Genomic DNA, 21300 nt, shown 5'->3' with positions numbered 1-21300 from the left:
AACAATGAACCAAAGAGACAAGATCCCGGCAGTCACGGAAGTCACGTTGTCGTTGGTGAAAGAGAGAGAAATGAACAGGAAGGAACAGAAAACAGAAAGGGCCGAGTGGTGGGCAGTGAGGGTGACATGTGGCCAGTGCCACAGCACATCAAGACACAAGCCCAGATGCCACTCGGCGATGTCAAGAAAAGGGTGGTCATATCACATGAGCACTGCTCACGAAAACATAGCACTGGCAACCTTACAGAAATTTCCACTGTATTACGCACTCATGGAGCCTGGAGCCTTCCTGGGCGCCTGGCCCGTGATTTCTAGAGGCCACAATGTCCTGCAGGCTACATATTATCACCTCTACCTTACAGGTGAATGAGTAGGAGCCAGGGAGGTCTAGTGTTTTGTTCATGGCTAGGAAATCAATCCAGGACTCCCACTCACCTTAGTCTGAGTCCAGACTTGTCCACTGGACCAGGCTGCTTTCACTGGCTCACGGAAAATACGTATCATTTTTGACATGAGCTGTCACCATGCTCTGAGTCCTAAGTTAATGCAGCCTTAATACACATAATATATTTGCTACATGTAAACAAGGACCTAGGGTTCCGAAGTACAGAAAAGTTCGAGTAAATGCACGGAAGGGCAGTGCCATGCGAAAGTCATCCTTAGCTGCAGTTGCTGCATTGTAGTTCTGAACTGCTTACTTTTCTTAAGCATTTCTAAATACTGCAACTTCTGGAAGCTTTGAAACATGGCAGTAGGGTGAATGGAGGGCAAGTATTATCATCCTAATCTTTGGAAGTGCAACTGAGGTCAAGTGAGCATAAGTGACTTACTCAAGGTACGTGGTACGACCAGAGCTGGAGGACACAACCTGTCCCTGGGTTTTATTTTATACTTTGATAAACCAGCATTTGGAATAAAAATTAAATTCACAAGAGAAAGAAAATAAGCTGGTAATTCCTTCAAGTGGGCCTTAACACAAATTGAACCAAAACAAATTAGATCTATTCTCTTACATCTTTTATTTCTCATTATTATATAAAAAAGATTTTTCCCAGTACTTTAAGCATGTTGCTTACATCTCAAAGGTACATGACATCGCACATATGCAGCAAGTTTTCTGGTTTGTGTTGAAGTGAAAATTCATGAAATATAAGATATAATTATATTTTTATAATTATTCAAAACTAGTTTGCATGAAGAAAGTTTAACTTTTATCACAGACTGATAGCTAGAAATGTCTAATTCTGTGTGTACTCATTTCCAAGTGATAGAGCCATCCACATCAACATATCTGCACACCAAACTTCCTAAGATAACACCTTCATGGATATAGGGAAAGATTAATTTTTAAGATGATAAAAAATCATCATATTCTTTCTCCCAACTGTGTGCACAGCCGCTCTCAAGTTGAAACCTTGCATACTAAACACATCATCTTTGTTTCTATGTTGGTCTCAGAACTCATTGCTTTTTCTGCTGACTGCAGTAGAAAACTGGTCGGCTAATTCTGATTTTCACCGTCTGTCTGCATTTCAACTTGATTCCCTCATCAGGGACATTTCCCTGAGAACGATGTAAGAAGATAATTGACTAATCAATATGAGAACAACATCCTAAAGGTGGTTTGGGGATCTCAGAGGCCACAGTACACACTCTCCTCACCTTCATTCTGTCATTGTCTTGGGAAAGTCAAGCTGATCTACTGCAAATTCTCATGATGCTTTAATGACTGGGGGCCCAGGGCATCATCCTGTTTGGAAGAAAAAACACCCTGGAAACTTTGCAATTTTTAGAAAAATTTTGTTTCTGAGAGGAGGGATTCATACAGTGTGGGTTTTGTCTAGAATTCCCTTCAAAGAAAGTTGAGTTAGTGCAGAAGGAAAATGACCTGTTGGAAGCTTGACTTACATAGAGGATGTTTCATGGTGAGGGTGTAGGGAATAGTCCAGGATCAGGATGTCACAGGCACTGACCGCCAGCACATCCGATGATTTCAGTAGATGACAGGGAAGAGGCACATTACATTGTCTAATGAAGGTGCCCACTGACTCCACACCACCCATCTCTACCCTGCCTCTGGTCAGCCTGCTCGGCCTTGCTAGAACAATCACATCTACATTCGAAAAGGTTCTTAAAATAATTATTCACATTTTCCCTCAAATCACCCAATTCTCCCTTACATGCGAACTTCCAAGAATGCCACCACATCTCTTTGGCTAGTTCATATGTGGAACAATGTGCTAAAGAAAGCCAGAAAACGTTGAGAAAAGGTGGGCTTTTGCATTTTATCTAATTTAACCTAACGGTCAAGTGAATTGTCCTTCAAAGTCGAATTGTCCAAGACAGTCCCAAGATTCCATAAAAAGTATTTCAGAAACAGAATATTAAGAAACAGTTATATGTTAAAAGTGGTAGTGAATATGAAAGTTTCCTCTAAGCTGGAAAGTACATTGCTATGTTCTTCTTCATGGAATTTTCTTTCCTGTCAGTGGGCAGATACAATATGTACTCATAAGGAGATATATATATATATATATATTTATTTATTGTATACTCATATATGTGTACATATATACACATACACATTATTTAAAGATTTATTCTTTTTAGTGGACTAAAGTATGAAAATATACCATAACTTCCTAGGCATTACATAACAATTTAATCTATATTTCTCAAGTCACAAGAATCCAAAAAGATATTTATCATAATACGTACAAATCTGCTAATAGAAAAATCTACAACCCCTGAATAACTTTTTTCTTAACTTTAGGATAACAAGGGAATTTTTATTTATTAAATGCAGACTTAGACCATTACAATGTTAAAATAAAATTCTTCATGCAAAAGACCAGCCTCTGATAGTTTAACTGGACAATAAATATCATTTTGATTAATTAAATATGAACTTAATGTAATCTGAAATGAATTACTCAGGTATTCTTCCCTGTTGTTCAAATAAGCAGAAAGTAATAAAAGGAATGTGAGTTCTGTAGAAGGAAAAATACCATCCACAGAGTCTGACCATATATCCACCACTTATTGAGAATAATCTTCTCTTTCTGAGCCTCAGTTTCTAAGGAATTCAATGAGAATGAAGTTGTTTCTACTCTATCTATCTTACACAATCACTGTGAAAAACAAACACAATACTGTACATTAACATAACCATTGTAAATGCACATCAGCAGTAACCTTCCGGTTCATATGTACTACAATGCTGGAGGATCCTTGGAATTAAAGTTAACACCTAATTCCCAAGCTATAAATAACGCTCCTTCCGTAAGTGGGCTCCTATCATTCTAATCTGGTGGTTTGTATACGTTTGTTTTATCTAAAACAAAATCTCTCAATAAACTCCCCATTTCAATTTATAACAGAAGTGGAAAATGGTACATGGGAAAAACGAATAACGGCATCCTATTAGCAGAAATAGTCAGAGACTTTATTTCTACTCCTAAAGCCGATGGCAGCTTAAGTTTTGTCCCTGTGGCTCCGTCTTGAGGCCCTGGTTTCTTCCCGTTAGATGATCGTCTGCTACTTGCGGATGTGCACGTGTGTGCCAGGCTCTCAGCACTGTTTGGGATGTTCTCCTCTCACTGTGTTACGACTGTCTTGCTTCTCTGTTAGGTCTCTTTCTGTGCTTCTATTTGCTAAGAAAAAGGCACAATCCATCTTGGAGAGAATCTACTGATGACCCAGGGATGAACAGTCTCTATGAGTGTAGACCAAGGAACACGAAAGGCCAGCTTCAAGACAGTGACCCAGAACTCTGATCACTGGACACAGAAAGGTACACCTCCCGGTTTTTCAGAAATGTCCAGTTTCTGCCAGATCCATTCAAGGAGGGGATAAACGCACATCTCTGCCACGTGCTACATGGAATGTCCTGTAGTTCCCACACTGCGTTTCTCATGTTAAAGGTGTTGCTATGGTGGCAGAAACTCGCATTTATCGATAGCGATTTTGGCACTAAATGTAGCAGTAAGGTAAAAGAGAATGTCTTCGGTAGGTGAGGACAGGAAAGCAGGAGATTGACAGATACGTGCCTTTCAAAGCTGTCTCACTAAATTAAACATAGCTAGGAGTTTGATCCTGTAAAATGAGCGCTCAATCAACAAAGCTATGCACTTCCTTGGATCTGGAATCTTCTTGAAGACTCCTGACCCTGCAGGGTTATGAAATACCTGGAGTACAGTACACCTAGAATATTGTCATGAGATATTGGCTAAGTGGGGTCTTGGAACACCTGTTCATCGGACTCCTCCGGTGGAGACTTCTCTTCTAACAGAGAAGCCTGGTGAAACGGTCTTCAGGAATCAGGCCTCCGAAGTGATTTCTTTCTAGGAGAGGTACTTTCGTTTGACTTAAAAATCAAGCAAGCTTTGGTGCTTCCCTGCAGAGAACTTGTGGCAATCAGAACCACAGTGGAGGGTCCTCCACATGGGCCACTATTGTTTGATCTAAATTACTCCTTGGGAGTTAAGATTCACAGAGAGGTATGACATGAGTGGAGCCATGTTAAAACAGAGCTGGAGCAGCCGTTTCAGAGGAGCTGTCTTGCACGTCTTGTTTCCTTTGTCTTCCAAACTGGACCAAAACGCCAATCTTCCAAGCAGTCAGTAAGGACAAGAATAGCCTGTCCATAAGGACTGGTGAAACTGGACTTTGCTGATGACCAAATCTCAACCAATCAGTGAAGCACAAGTCTAGTCTTTTGCCTGATGACGGAATCTCCAGCCAATCTGTGAAGTACAAACCCAGCCTTACCTCACCTAGCACCCAAGAACTCTTCTTTAATACAACTCACCTCATCTTCCTTCCTTTTCCCGTAAAAATCCTGAGCCCCTCTCCTGTAATCAGGACACTATTTGGGTTTCTACCTGAATCTGCGCTCCCTGAATTGTAATTCTTTGATCTCAAATAAACAGTTTGCCTCTTAAACTGGTTCCTGTTTTTGCAGGTTGACAGAGGCTATCTGAAAGGGAATAAATTATTACACTTTACTGCCAAGGATATTCTGTAAATCAGATATATGTGTCTTACAATGGAAGCAGAAAGTCTACTGATCTCATAATATCTCGTCCTGCCTGAACCCTTCTTTTGTAGTTCCAGCTGATTTCTTTAATGTAACAGATGATTCCAGAAGGTACTTAGCTGGGGTCCAGATGCTGAATATAAATTCTGAACCCAGGAAACTAACAATTGATTATCTATCCTCTAAATGAGTATTTGTTTTCCGGAAGCTGCTTCCTCATGTGCTTCAGATTCAGATGACCTTTGTTGAATCTCCAAGTGTTGGTTGCTGTGCTGGGTGGGTCACGTAATAGTAATGTGAGATTCTGGGGTCTACATTATAATTATGCACTTGTTTGTTTCATGGTACTATCAATATGCCACTTACCTGAATTTTTCCAGAAAATGTCATGCTTTGATTTGCTATTCCACTTTTTAGAAAGTTATGTTATAAGTGTTCCCATCAGAATAAAAAATCCTCTGCAGTCACATTCTAGACTACTTCAATGAGGCTCTGACTACTTTTTCAAAATACGTCCCTTCTACTTTTAAAAGTAAATTATTTAAAATATGACCCTAAGTGAACTAAAACTGAAAGTTTAATTCTAGCAAATGGAGAGCAGAACCTAAAATTTGGGTAAGACCTTTAGTTAAATGGTGCATATTTACAAATCTCTCCTGCCCTAATCCATCAAACACACAAACATCCATAACTTCAAATATTAATTCCATGGCTTTCCAAACATAGAACGAGAATACGAAAGAGCAATATTTTATGCTATCTTTATAGCAAGCCATGATTAAGTTACAAATCATTAATCAGCCTCAACAATTAATGATTGCATCCCAAACTACACACATTTAATAGTGTCAAGAAATAATTTGCTAAATTGCTCTACTCCCCAACTTTGCACAGATTTTATTACCCTGGGCTACTGTTGTGAATTCTCAGCATGGACTCCCCGCCGTCTCATTAATGGTACTGGGGCATTTATTATGCCCACGGTCCACTTAGTAGAACTGGTGGTGCCTTATATTTGTGTGTATCTGATGTTCCTAATTAGACCGTCTCCACACCATGTCTAGAATATCAAAGGAGGAAAAAGAACCTGGGGAGGCTAAATTTTAATCCATGAAATGTACACATGTGTATGTGTGTATACATGTATCTATAGATACGTTTGTATATCTACGTGAACGTGATGGCGAATTGTTTTCATAAGGACCTTAAACCACTGTAACAATCCAGAATTATTTCATAAAATTCAGGTTTCCTGCAACAAACTATTATGACTTCTGAAGGAGGAATGTTAATTTATGTCCGCTGCATGGGATTAACAACTGGCTCACACCTGCCTCATCTCAAAGAGCTCTCCTGGCTGCAACAACTCTCCTCTGTACTGAGAAATTAGCTCTCCCAGAGTTTACATTCTCAAAGAGCTTTGAATCTGAGGAAGAAGGGTAAGAAAAAAAATTCCCTTCAGTTTTAAACATGTTTTCGCATTTCTCTGAGGCAAACCCCAATCCAATAAAGACCATAACTAGACTCTTCAGAAAACACACACTTCTTTCTAGAGAAGAAATGACTTTTATGAAAAGATTAGCTTTGAAGCCATATTTTTGAGTCTGACACTAAAAGAAAACTGGATGTAAAATAAAAAATCATCTTGAATGTATTGCCTATAGGCTGCCCACCACCCTGTGCAGCACGCTGTTCACTCGCACACCTCACTCACAATGCTGCACATCTCAGAGCAGAAACATCGTTCTCGACTATGGAAATCGAGGACGGGCAGACTGATCATTTCCATCTCATCCCAATACATGACAGTTGCTAGAATGAAGCTTTGGAAATTGACAGACAAAACCTACTTCACCAGTTGATGCCCCATGGTCATAACAAAGTTCCCAACTCCTGGGAGGCATGAGCTAAGTCATCCTGACGGCACTATTTCAGCTCATAACAGTATCTCTTAGGTAGAGCATCCCAGAAAATGCAAAAATTAAAGACTAGGTATGATAACTTAACTTTCTGGAAAAAAATTACTAAGCTAACCAAATGTACACAATAAATATTTCAGCAAGTTTCTGTGATGACCAATCTGAATAAAGATTTGGCTGAAATAAAATCTAATAGACAATTTAAAGGAATTTTTTAAAATGAAAGTTAAAGACACATAAATGGTTATTCTTTTCAGCATTGACCAGGCAAACTTATTCATATGGCAATTGTTAATGTGTCATGAGTATTAACACCAGGTAATTCTCGCGGAAACACTGGCCCAAATCACCACTTGATGCTTTGCTAATATTTTAAAGATTACCATTTTCTTCTTCTTCCTCCTCTTCCTCCTCCTCCTCCTCTTCCTCCTCCTCCTCATCCACATCCTCTCCATCTTCGTCGTCGTCATCATCTTCCTCCTCGATCTCCTCCTCTTCCTCGCGGTCCACCTCTTCCTCCTCGTCATCGTCATCCCTTTGCTCGTCATCGTCTTCAGAGTACTCCTCCTCCTCGTCCTCCTCCTTCTCGTCCATGTCCTCTTCAGTCCCGTCGCTCTCATAGCACTCGTCTACTGAGGAGCTGTCTGCTTTCACTGCAAATGGTTTCCGTTTGGGTGCAGGTTCTTGGGGCTGTTTATCTTGTGTTTTTCTTTTTTTAGCCAAGGGGCAACCATATACACTGTTAAAAAAGAGAGAGAGGGAAGATGTGTGTTACTTTCTTTGAAGATCTGAACAACAAGAGTCCTTGATCAAGAGAGCTGGGTTCAGCACGAGTGCTGACAGCACAGGGATCTAAGCATACACCCATTCTCACACATGTGCCAAAATCTGTTAATGAAATGATAGTACAAAGAAGTTCGGCTTGCGTTTGTCTAGCTACCATTAATGTTTTTTCTGATCTCCTAGTTCCTCATTACTATCATTCTGCATGATAACATGGAGATCCTAATAAAATTCATGAGGACTGTTTATAAAGCACTTGCACAACACCATGTAGCTGACAACACAAATTTATTAAACGTCTCAGATATATACTACGTGTAACATACATTTTAAAAGAAGAATTAGTTCATGCACACTATATTAACATATATACATTTATGTGATATATAAAAATACATATGTTGTGGAAAAGCTTTGGATATATTTGGATTTATATAATTCGTGGATAAAAGTCTATCTTTAGACACAATGACCTACTCAAAGAAGATGAGCCATAAACCCCTGTTGATGAGAGCAACCGTACAATTAAAACTCATGCAGAATGTTGTCAGCCTTGGCTTGCAACAGTCCCACCCCCAACATTACAGAAACACTCAGTGTTACTGGCAGTCATTACCAAATCATGCTGAAATTGGCCCAAACGTGGGTAAGCCCCTTACAGCAGGAGTTCACACCCATTCCTGGAGCAAGGGCAATTTTCCAAAGCTATGTCGCTATTACAGTTCTTTTCTTCCTGAAAACCCTATGTGTATACTATAAAGAAAAAGGGGGAAAAAGACATAGAGGCAAATACACTGTGGGCAAATATCCTATTTGTCTAAAATGCCATATGTGATCTCCATTCCTAACAGACCGCTTTGGTAGGGGTTCCAGCAGACTCTGAATAGCTTGTTTGGGCCCGGGAATGGTGAGAGATTTAGTCAGTCACAAACCCATCCAGTGCATATTTATTTTGGGAGCCTCCTCCGTGCTGGACCCTGTGCTGTGCAGGAGACTCAGAGGAGAAAGGCACAGATCCTCACCACAAGGATCCAACTGGGGACTTAGGGAGGTGAGCAGGACCACTTTAGAACCACCATCACTATTTACCATGGTACACCAAAGACCTGGGAGGGCACAGGCACTCACCAAATGGCTGTTGAACAAATGGGTGAAGTGTGACAAATGCTGTGATAAAAATACATAGAGGACACTAGGTCATGAAAAGAGGGGCCGCCAGTCAAGGGAGCTGAGAGTCCCCCAGGGAGAGGCAACGCTGGAGATTGGCCTTGAAGGAGATGCCCATGTCGTCTGCGAGGGAAAGAGACTATCTCAACACATTTCAAGTGAAGCAGAGAATTTGCAAAGGTGTGAATGTATGAAAGAGCACGATAGGTTCAGGAAACTAAAGAAAACAAAACACAGGAGTTTAGAGTGTGTGGAGGTTGGAGTGGGCATGAGGGTGGGAGGTAAGGGTTGAGAGTTGGCAGGATCAGACCAACCTATGGACTAATTTAGGGATTTGAGACTTTTATGCAGGAAATAGAGAGTTATTTGAGTTTTTTCCACGTGCTCGATGATGCAATCAAATTTGCGTGTTAGAAAGGTGATGACAAGGTGCACTGAGGAGAGCAGACTAGAGGGCACGTGAGACAGGAGCTGGGAGCCACGCGCAGGCAGCACGACTCTCCTGTGAAGCACTGGGATGCTTGGTCACCTGCCCTTTAAAGTTATCATCACTTAAAAACGTAAGAATCAAAACAAGGATAATACTTATCATAACCAGAAAAAACTGAAGAAAACAAATATTAGTCTATATAGCATTTCTAATGTGAAATAAACAGAGATCTGAGGTTTTTTTATGAGAAGTTTTACACGTATTAGCGGGAATCTGAGTCAATAATCTCAGAGAGATATTCTACAGTGCTGATGGATCAGTTCCGCCCCACCTTGCGCTCCACCTCCACTGTGCCGAATTCCTACCTGACAACCAGTCAAGACTAAGTCTTCTCACAAGATGGTCTTGGATCTGAGTGGACTTGTTTAACGTATTCACTCTGCGTTTGTCGAAATAATGAATTAGTAGACGAAACAATAAGTGTTTCTTGCTCTTCTGGAGTCTGCCCGTGATTTTGCAGGTCATTTGACTATTGGCACCTTCGCCTGCCTCTTCTCTCTCTCCTCAGTTCATCAATAAATTGTTTGACGCATCTATTCTGGATCAAAGCTACCTGCACAACAAGCATTCACTAAAACAGATAAGGAGGCCCACCTTTAACCATAAGATTCATCCAGATTGCTAGAAAATGATGTAAAACCAGTTGACTCCAAACTACTCAGTAATGTTATTCAAAATACCCCAGCCTCAACATGGCAATGGGGAACTTTTTTAGATGGTATTGATCCAGCACTAAGATGGGGTCTCCTATTTTATTCTCTCAAACACTTAGTTGCCCCAAATCTCAAGATGGCTCATATTTTGAGATGGTGGGGCTGTAGAGTTTGGAGCAAGTGAATGGAAATTGTCCTATTGTTACCTGGATTGGTTTTACTTCTCTAGCCTACATTTTGTAAACCATTTGTCTTCATCTTTTTCAACTGTTTGGAATTAGCTGGCATCAAACTTCCAGTGTGTTCTGCCAATTCACATGGTTTGATGCTCAAGCTTTTTCTTATGGCCACTAATGTAAACAGTAAATAAAATTGCACTCCAACTACAAACAAATCCTGTTTGTCCCTTCTCTATTTGATCGGTTCTCATTGACTAGCAGCTCTGGTATTCACTTTAAATGTGACAATAGAATTCAAGCCCACAAGACAGATTTCATTCTATCTGTGTCAAACAGCACGTGGCTCAAAAACCTGCTCAAATCAACAGATGTCTCCTGGTCTAGGAGACCTGACGGTTTGGAATATTTCAAAGCAAAGTCATAGAAAGAAATTCTGGAACATTTGGGGAGTGTGGGTCGTCCTAAACCCACGTTCTGTGAACATCACGTCTGCTGATAAAGTGGCTGAGCCCTGGAAGGAGAGAATTTGCACACCTGAAGAAGAGTGGGGTTGCCCCTCCTCCACCTGGCAGGTGCTGTTGATCAGGTGCTGGAAAAGCCAGCCTGCCTCACTGCCACAACCACATCCAGATTCATTAGGACTCGTGTCTGTCACCACACATGAGTCAGATTTCTAAGAAAGCAACAAATCCCCACAATTCTGGAATGTCCCCAGATCGACAGAAACCAAGTGGAATAAATGATGGATTCTTAGGAATAACTGGAAAGCTGGCACCAAGGTGAAATCCAGGTAAATGAACTTGGCAGGTGCCATGATTGGTCCTTCATCTGTATCTCCCACATGCAGGGAGGGTCTAAGCTTGGCTTGTTGGAATTCATGTCACTGCCTCATTCTTCCTTCTTGCTTTTCAATACTCTAGTCAAGCCTCCACTAGTATTTCCCACAGTGGTTGAAGGAACCTTGCGTATGATGCTTGCTCAATGAATATTTATGAATGGACAAACCATAGTGTTCTCTGTTTATTAAAAAAGAAAGCGCTTATCACATTCTGGTGTGATTACAGGTTGACCTACTGTCTTTCTACTTCACAAGATTGAGAAAATGGCTTCTGCTTAATTGATTGTTATATTTTAGAGCTACAGTATCCAATATAGTAGCCACCAGTCATATGCAGTGATTTAATTAAAACGAAAGAAAATTTAAAAATTAATTTCCAGTTGCACTAGTCACATTTCAAGTGTCCAATAGCTGCATGTGGCAAGAGGCTGCATACTGGACACACTAAGTGCTTAATAAATATATGTTGAATGAAAAACCGATAGAGAGGACTGGACACTGCAGGGAAGGAGATGAGAGGGGGACAAGGAGAGAGGATCTGAGCTTCGGGAGGTGGCACACGATTTTAAAAGCATGGCTTTAAGAAAGCCCGGTCTCCTGCCCCAGACGTTCCAGGAATATATCCTGATAACTATAGCAACCCAGACCTGGCTACCTCTGAAGACAAGGGCAGTGGGAGGGTGGACGTCTCCCATGACCCCTGTAGACGCCTCAAAACAGAGACGCTTCCAGCAGCTGCAGCACTGATAGCTGCTGTTTCGCACCTCAGAGGCTGGATGCCAAATCCGCGTCTGCAGTGAACTGACAGACTGTCTCTCACACATCGTCTCCTCCATTCGCATCACTTCATATAATAGCAAACATTCGAAGATTACAATAAATGCATTCTACGTTTTTCACACAGTGAAACTTCAAAGCATTAGTAAATACTGTTACTCATAAGATCATGGTAGTTCGTATGTTTCAACCCTGCTTAAGTTACTTAAAGTTACAAGTGGAAGGACCGCATTCGACTAGCTCCAAGTTCCTCCTACAGGAATGGCTGTGCTCATACGGACACCTCAAAATGCCCTTTTGATATTGTAGCTTTTATACTCTTTTTGACAATGACTTGATTTAAACAAACTTAGTCTTTTTACCTCAGGTTATTCTAGAAAATTGATTCCTTGCTATGGAATTCCCACAGTGAACACACGTATTTACAATACTGTGTGTTACATGCTCTTGAGGCAAGTTTCCATGTTATTTTTAATGGTCTTCTACTTGAGGTTGTCATTTATCCAATTTTACTATGAAGAGCGGGGTGGGTCTCAGGAACTGAGAAACGCAATTGGTAGAGCAAGCCCTGTTCCCTGGTCTCATTACAGCTGCTTGCAGGAGACGAAGGGGCGGGAATAAGAACCTTATGAGGTAGAAGCTATTATTCCCATTTTGAGGGACAGAGTTTTGAGTAACTGCTTAAGGTCACATGGCTGAGGAACACTGAACGAGGTCCTTGAAACCCCTTTTTTCCCCGTGTCTTGGCTTTCTGACTTCTAGAGAGGGCTAAAGACTGCCCTGCCTTCTCGTTGGGCTATTGTAAGGAACCATTGAAACAATAACATACTTGTTTCTCTAATGTCTATCATATAGTAAGCAGGTGCTCAAAAAATATTTGTTGAATGATTAGATTGAGCGATTCATTTGTTCAGGAAATGTTTTGCTGAGCAAGGCAGACACATCCCTAACCTCATGGGACAGGAGCAGAGTGGAGACAGTCACCCTAATGGAGAGGATGGGAAAAGCTTCACAGAGGAACCAGTATGGCAGGAGTAGAGTGGGAGAGCAAGAGGGAGAGAGAGCAAGAGATAGAGAAACAGAGAGACAGAGGAAGTGTGAGCAGTGCGACTGCATCAGTGGGATGGCAGGTGAGGACCTGGAGATGGAGATGGGCTTGATAAGGTGGTTAGTGTTTATCCCAGGAGCAGTGGGAAGCCCTGGAACGTTTACTAGTATGATCAGATCCGCACTGTGGTTGCAGGGTGGGGATGGGCTGGAGGAGAGCAAGATCATATCCACCGGTATGGAGAATCCACAGGACTCAAGGATTTTGTTGGTTTTTTTGGTGGGAGTGGGCAGAGATCAGGCTGACTTGGTGTGCTAAATTTTAAGCGTCAGAGTTTAGATGACAGCTACAGGGGCTGGAATCAGGAGGGAGGTCTCGGCTGGAAATGTTGCTTTGGGACTGTCAGTAGCGTCACTCCCTGGTGGGGATGGAGCTGGCTTCCAGGGAAAGAGTGGGTGAGAGGAGAAGGCAGCTCAGGAGAGAACCCTCAGCACCAGGGGGATTTTAGGAAAAGGACTGGAGAGGGGCCGATGGAAGGAGCATTGACTGAGTGCTGGGCGGGCTCACAGGAGGCATGGGCACCGGGGCTCATGCCCCCGCCCTGGGAGCTCCTATCCTGGCTGGGAGGGGCGTGGGGGCATAGAAACGTGTAGTCACCAGACAGCTCGCAGAGCACTGGGGCATCCCCAGCAGGTGTGAGAAGAGTGAGCAGGACCAGTAGGGACAGCGCACTCTGGGCAGGCTCTGAACCTGCCTGGAAGGATGGGCCGTCTACAGAGACGGAGCAAGGTTCAGGTCACCAGACATCTGGAGACACCTGTGAGTGGCACCAGAGCTACACAAATATAAAAATTAACTCTACCAGGTGTGCATGTGTAAGTAACTTTGCTCAAGGTTACACAACTACTTAACTTTGGGCAACTTATTTAATTCATATTAGCCTCAATTTCTTTGTGAGAGGGACACAGTAATGTTTATTTCACAGACTTTTGGCAGCAAGTGAAAAACACAATATATGTAAAATACCTAGTGGTTCGTATGTGGGAGATGCTTTGAAAACCGAGTTCTCTTTTTCTTATTTTCTCCCTCTTCTTGTTTTAAGTACAATTGACATCTCTTCTTACCTCGGAATTTTTAAATCATTATTCTTATATGTCTCTAGGATATATAAAAGCATTGAAAAATACTTCAGAAGTAATTTAATTCGCTGAATTATTCAATTATATAGCTAGCATTTCAAACATCCTCCTGATAGAGCTTTTCAACAACATATATATTAATAAAACCACTTGACAGTTTTAACTACATATTGACATATTTTCTTAATTTTGTTCATCCTCTATAGAGTGCTGTAAATAAGAATCTAGCTGATCTGAAAAGTATACATTTTTAACTTAAATGTGACATAAATGTTCCAGGCATTCTAAGACGTTCCGGGAATAATTTTTCAGAATATTTACTTGACCCTTCGGCTTAGAGAACTAAAAAAAGTCTGTTTCTGGAAGGCAGAGACTTGCTTTCTCATCTTTTTTTAAGTCACTTTACATGATGTAGTCTGTTATTAAATATTTATTGCCTTGAATAGCAATTCAAATATTCAAATAAAACATAAAATAAACACTAACTTTAATCTATTTCAACTCAAGAAAAATAGTTCCCCAAGCGAAGGCAACAGTCTGGCTGGTTTGGGCATCTACGCCCGCTGACGTTCTGACGTCCCTTGGAGGTTGGACGCAGCACGTGCGGGAAGCTGGCGCATTTCCCAAATCAGCTTTCCTGGAGGTCTGATTACTGGCTGCTGAGATTATTTCTTGAGTGTTTTAAAAATTCTTGAAATCCTTACAACATCCTCCCCTCTTTCTCTTTTCTCCTGAAATAACCCATGTGTCTCTGCTCCTTTAGGGCTGAAAGAGTTCAACTCATGCAGCCCTTGTGTGCGGGTGCCGCCGCCTGGAACACCCAGCACAGCAAAGTTCCTCCTGCCCCTCCCCTCCTCCTCCCCTTCCCCTCTTTCTCCCTCCCTTCTTCTTTCCTCCTTCCTTCCTCCCTCCCCACTCCCTCCCTCCCTCCCTTCCCTCCTAACCTCCTTCCTCCGTTCCTCCCTTCCCCACTTCCCCCTTTCCACCCTCCCTCTCTCCTTCCTTCCTTTCTGTTGAACTTCTCTATTTCAACCCTGCATCATTACTCTTGAGTTTGCGTCAAAAGCCCACTCTAAGTGGGAGATATTCAGGACTTTCACAATTACACTCCCTTCCAGAAGTATCTATGGCACTGAGATAATTTATTCCGAGTCAGGTCCTTTCTTGAAATGCTACAGGCTCAGCAGACCCAGAAACAGGAGGACATGGGTCTGGTCAAAAGAATACCATGAATAGTCCTTTATATTCAGTCTCTGTCTGATTGACACTTCCTTCGGAAGAGAAGGAAGGCATTGATGAGGGGTGGTGAGGTGTGGCGACGTTTGCTGGGGTGTGGTGAGCTGTGCGGAAGGCAAGGATGTGCCTCAGGAAGGCTGTGAGCCTGGACTACAGGATGCAGATCTGACCAGGTGTTCCTTGCGCTCCCAACTTCTGTTGACCCTCACAGGGTTCTCAACATCCCACACCTGGTTTCCTCCTAGCAGACATTCTAAATCCAGTCTCTTCCCATTGCTGTCATGCTACTTGAAGTCAAACACATTTTCTTGAATTACAACTTTGAGCAGGTCCGTCCTCTACTCAGATTTCATCAGTAGCTTTTCTTCACTGAATCCTATTTACATTCCTCTGCTTGGTTTTTAAATTTGCTTTTATTCGCACATAGTTTGAAGAGGCAACCAGTTTGAAAAGCCCTCCAATTCTCACCCTTAGTGAATTTCCATTCCCCAAAGTAACCATTTTCAAAATTCGAGCTGATTCTTTTGGTCTTCTACTAATTTTCTAAATAAATGCTTATATGTATTACTACTTCTTGATTTCCTACTTTTAGGCTTTCTCTGTTGACTTCACATCGCAGCTCCACCCCCACCTACATCCTCCAGTAAACAAGTGCACTTTTAGTACCCTGAAATTCCTAATCTGACTATTGTATGATTTTGGTTAGATCAACATTCACTTTTGGTATTATGCGAACACAACAGAGCAACAAAACCAGGTAATATACTGTGAGTACTTTTCTTTCCTGCATAACTTTAATTTTCCCTGTATTACTACATTTTTAGTTTTCTGCATACTCTTGATCACTCAATTTCCAAACTTTCCCCCAGGTGTATGAAACTCTGCATAAGTTCAGATCCATTAGCCCTTCCATCAGTCTCTTTGAGTTTTCTCACCAGCTCTAACTAGTCTACCCTAGGCCTCTGTCCATCTTGGAATCCCCATCACCATCTGCATGGGAATGCCCTTCCCTCCTCCCTGTGTTGAATCTCCCGTGTTCTGCACCCAAGGTTTCTCTTCCTCTCTCATCTCTCATTTGAGTGGATTTCATCCTCCAGATGCTTACTGAGGAAGGGTGCATGGAGGGGACATTTTCTGAGACCTTGCATGTCCAAAATGTCTTTGTTCTACCCTTGCACTGAACTGACGGTTTGTCTGGGTGTCTAATTCTAAATCGCAAAGCCTTTTCCCTCAGAACTGAGTTTTCTTCCTTATATTCCAGTTTCCTGCGATCATGTCAAAAAGTCCAATACTATGTTGATTTTGGATCCTTTGTATGAATCCTAGCTTTTTGTCCCTTCTCAATGGAAGCTGTTCGGATCTCCTCTTTGCCTCTGGAGTCTGAGACTCCTTGATGCCATCTCTTGGCGGGGTGATCGTTCATCTCCTGTGCTGGGTACTTGGTGGGCTGTGTTGATCTGGAAAGTCAGTTCAGGGAAATTTTTGAATTGCTTCTTGCACTATTTTATCCTTACTATTTTCTCTGGTCTCTTGTTCCGAATTACTATTATTTGGATGTTGTGTTTTCTGGGCTGGTTTTTCCATTGTCTTATCTTTTCTCTCCTATTTTTCCCCATAGTTTTGTCCTTCTAACTGGGAGATTTCTTCAATTTTATCCTCAAGCATTCTCTTCAATTTTCATTTCTTACTATCTTTCACTTTTCTAAATTTCTTAGAGCTTCTAATTGTTTGCTAAAGAAATTATCTTCCCATTTCTTTGAAAATATTACATTTTTTTTGGAAAGCCTTCTCACTATGTAATCTCTGTTTTCTTCAAGCTATTTCTTCTGTTTTCTTGTCTTCATCTTAGAGGCTTTTCCCCGTCTGATCTTTGACCGGCCACTCACAGTTAGGGCAGGACTATGTGTTGACTGTGAGCTTCGGGTAAAGTGATCTCACGAAGCTGCTTTGCCAAGTAACACAACACAAAGTAATTTTTTTTCCCTCTTGGGTTGGTCAGATTCCCCAGAGAAGGCTCTTCCATGCTCCCAGTGGAGGGTACAATCCTGGTGGACAATATGCTTTAAATCTAGCGTGGGAGACACCCAGGGTCTCAACATTGAGTGCACGGTTGCCCACTAAGCCCTCCTGTTTGCCCTAAACTGTCTGGAGACCCCAGTGATAAGCTCTATGCTTTATTCTCTTGACAGAACAATTCTCTAAGCTCATTAAATCTCTAGGGAGAAAGAGGGTTGGTTCCTTCCTTTCATGGAGCAGGGTGGGAGCTTGGGTGTCTGCTTCTTCCGCAAACATAAAGCTAGTTTCACAGCTTTCAGATCCGTGGTCACCAACACTTCCAGAAGTCCCTGGTCCCACCACTTCTCAGGCTTTAGGGGGTTCCACAGTAACATCAGGCTGCCTCTCAGGTTTCTTCAGTGCTGCCTAGAATTCAGCTTTTGTTGAGGGGCAGGACGTCTGTTAGGTCAACAGTTCACAAGTCTCTGTTTTCTAGCTTCCAAAATTCCGATGCTCTTCCCTCCTCTCCCATTACTTTTCCTACTGTCTTTTTGCCTTTAAGAACTAAACTCTTTGTTGTCATTTTAGTGAGGTCTGAAAGGCAGTACTAGCTAATAAGTGTATTGAACCGTATCTTGAACTTGGACATCATCTACTTAATTTTCCAGAACTTTAAAAATATGACTATATCCTTTCTATACAATTATAGATTCCACTAAATGCCTACCTTCATCCTTCATTGCGGTTACCCATTTTCCATCATTCTCAACCTACACTTCTGTGTTCATTCATGATTCTTCTGGCCTGAAATACCCTCTTATACCGACACTACAAGACCATCTCAAGTTTTGCCTTCTCTGTAAAGCAATTCCTGATTGGTCTAGAATTCAGGATCCTCCACCTTTAAGAATGCTGTGCCATTAGATCTTTAGCATCAATCTTGTAAACTACCTCGTGTTGTTCTTGACTTTTTCATGTGTGCCCATCTTATCATCTCAATTTAACTGTTTCTCTTTGGCTTTAGTGACAGTGTCATGTAATTAATTATTCTAAATTCCTGTTGTGCCAAGGAGTGGGGATTCAGCATTTGTTTCTATTGATTGATATTACGGACACTTCTGGTATGGGCCTGCTAATCTTTGTGTTCCATCAGTATCTGGCCTTCAGTGAAATGGTATCTCCTCTCTCTCTGCAAAACAACATTTACTAATCTTTGCCATTTACAAGACTAGAATGTTGGGAATGTAAGATAAGTTATCTCAACAGCCAATCTACCTCTTGGCAGTAAGATAGGCAAATTAAACTGCTATATAAATATGCTTAGGCCCTTTCTATTTTAGCTAAAAATCTCAGATAGTTAACAGGAGTTCCTGAAGTGGCCAGTTCATTATGAGCTAGTGACTTGTGCTAAGAGACACTACTCACCAAGATGGTACCCTCAGAACGGGAGAGCCTTGAGAAGAGAGGAATTCCAGAAATCACTTAATCCATCCGTTCACTTAGAAAAGGAAGAAACTAAGGCCAGAGAGATTAAGTGATGCACGAAATCAGAATGTGGCTGGACTTCCTGCCTGCTAAGCAAGCACCTCTTCTGCCAGGGCACAATGAAAGTTGAAATGAGCATTGGCCAGAAAAAAATGCTCCTACTGGGGACCTACCTGCACTCTACATTCCTAGTACTAACTGCCCCTCAGGCAGCCTGCTTGATGTTAGCTTCAAGAGACACATCCAGAGAGGAAATCACTGGAAATGAACACGACGCATAGTTAGGCTGTTAACTGCTTATCAGTTTCAGCTTTACCTTTCTGAATATTTACAGGTTGACACCAACACTCTCAGTCAGAAAGGTGCTAAGTGACATTTAACAGTAACAGCAGCACAGACCGTCCAGTCTGTATTTAGTCCAGAAGAAGAAACTCGATGCCTGAGGTGGCAACTGTGACAACATCATTAGCAAGTGATTGTCCCACTTTGTACAACCACAGGTACTTAAGACCTCAGTAACTCTTAGGACCACAGTAATACTCTCAAGCTCCCGAAGTCACACCAGTACTATTACCTTGAATACCAGCAATTACGGAAGAACTGAGAAGCAAGTTATACAAGAATTCATGATTCTACCAATTACTTCTTTGCCTTAGGGGCAAATATATAAGAAAATATGAAAGATTTCCTACTCTTCCTCAAACACATACTAGATTCCTCTTCTTCAGATGCTCTAAGAAACAGTATCTATTTGTCTTTAAATGGTTGGTAAGAAATTCTTCAATTGTGAAATATTTAAAATTCTTGTAGTTGAAGGATTGAGATGTTTACACATTTAGCTTGAGGATAGAGGAGACGCACTTGAACGTTCTTCGTTCAAGGAAATATGATCATTCTGATGATCGTATATGAATACATGACAGAAATGCAACATTTTATATATGCATATAGACACACATGCGTATATATACATACACACAAACACACACATACACACTCCCAGCAAAATATGTCTCTCATAGAAATTGTGAAACTTCTTAAATATGCATTTTCTAGTAAGTTATTGCACACAAAATACAAGCTCTTACTCCACATAAATTTTCAAAGCTTCTCCGTAGTTTACTGGGCACTGGGCTACAATAGTGAGCCTTAAAATCTGGTCATTATAAAGAGGATTAAAATGTTTTCTCCATGGTGTGGCCTTGGTTGTAATTTCAGCGGCACTGGTTAGCTACAAGCTGTTGTGCCTGCACTTTCTTCGTGAGGCGGGACCTTATGAGCAAACCCGTCTGCCTTAGGGCTTCCCATCCAGTGTCTGGGTGACACTTCAGCTGGATACAGCTATTTGGATTCGAGTTATTTACTTTTCTAATAACCATTAGAAATACTTGTCCAAAGAAAGCATGTAATGGGTTTCTTATTACGCTTACTGCCCAGCTCTAAGATACCCCGTCTGTGCAAACACAACTCCGGTCGTGTCTTTAACAGAGCTCCCTGCCACTGCGGGGGCTGCACTTTGTCACAGGCCACATTCAAGGCTACGGATCGCCATCATCCCCGGAACTCCCCACTCTTTTTCCTAAACTCAGATGTTAGATTCTCTTGTGATGGACAGCGCTGGTGTGGCACCTGCGATTCTGCTTTCACACATAACTGATAAAAAGCAATTGAAAGTTCCCTGTTTGCTTCAAATGAGGGAGTAGGATTTCACAGGAAAGGTGCTTTGAAGACAAGTTCAAAACATCCACCGTGCTCCTCCTTTTGAGGTCTCTCTTGGAGTCTCTGACTACAGTGTCTCTGTCTCATCTAGCTCCAGCTTGTTTGTCTCTGTGAGCAGGGAGATGCCCTCAGGGGACACGCCCAGTGAGGTGGTGACAGTGGTCTGGCCTTCTGGGATGTCCAACGAGAAGGGATATGGCACAAGCAGTTGGCTTGGGGTGGGGTGCTGCAGACTGCAGCAATCCTGCTGATTTATTTAGATCTGACGGCACTGGGAGTCTCAGTTGGGTGTGAGGTCACAGTGTGCGTGTGTGTGTGTGTGTGTGTGTGTAAGCCAGCTCCGTCTATCTTCTTCACACTAACTTTTGAGCTGTAGGTCTTTACTCCTCTGATCTCTGAATTCCTTTGAACTTGCACAGGTCTTTGGGTAACAAGGAGAAAGACTGTCTTAGAATGTGGACCCAGCACATAGTAGGCCCTCAGCGTGGCTTTTATTTATTCATTTATTTTTGTGTTAATGAGTGGATGGCTCACTTACAGTGAGAGGTGAGATGAGATGTCTTGGTGAAAAGGCTCTAACCATTTCCGACAGCACCCCACGCAGCGCTGTCTAGCAAAGCCACCGTCTTCCTCGTAGCCCCCAGCCCCCTTCCCCACCGCCGTCCATGGGAAGAGGACAGTCTTCTGAAGGGGCATCTGCAACTTCAGCCAAACCTGCTTAGTTCACGGCACCCGGGATAAGATCTGGGGTGAAAGTCGCAGAGCTTTTCATCTTTCTATTGAGGTGTGGTATTACTTCTTTCCCATCGTTCAGACAACCTGCTGAGGGGCCTG

At 42.0% G+C, this 21300-nt stretch overlaps 1 protein-coding gene across 50 annotated transcripts in view; it reads right to left on the bottom strand.

The window, feature by feature from the left end:
• Positions 1–21300, bottom strand: part of MYT1L (myelin transcription factor 1 like) — a 448087-nt gene that overhangs the window by 115832 nt on the left and 310955 nt on the right. For all 50 annotated transcript variants that reach the window (XM_070571805.1, XM_070571813.1, XM_070571850.1 and 47 more), the window contains exon 9: positions 7341–7696. In XM_070571805.1, the coding sequence (XP_070427906.1) occupies positions 7341–7696 (356 nt within the window). The remainder of the gene's footprint in view (positions 1–7340; positions 7697–21300) is intronic.

The sequence above is a fragment of the Equus przewalskii genome, chromosome 14, assembly GCF_037783145.1.
Source record: "Equus przewalskii isolate Varuska chromosome 14, EquPr2, whole genome shotgun sequence".
Lineage (NCBI taxonomy): Eukaryota > Metazoa > Chordata > Mammalia > Perissodactyla > Equidae > Equus > Equus przewalskii.
This window is presented reverse-complemented; position numbering and strand designations above follow the sequence as displayed.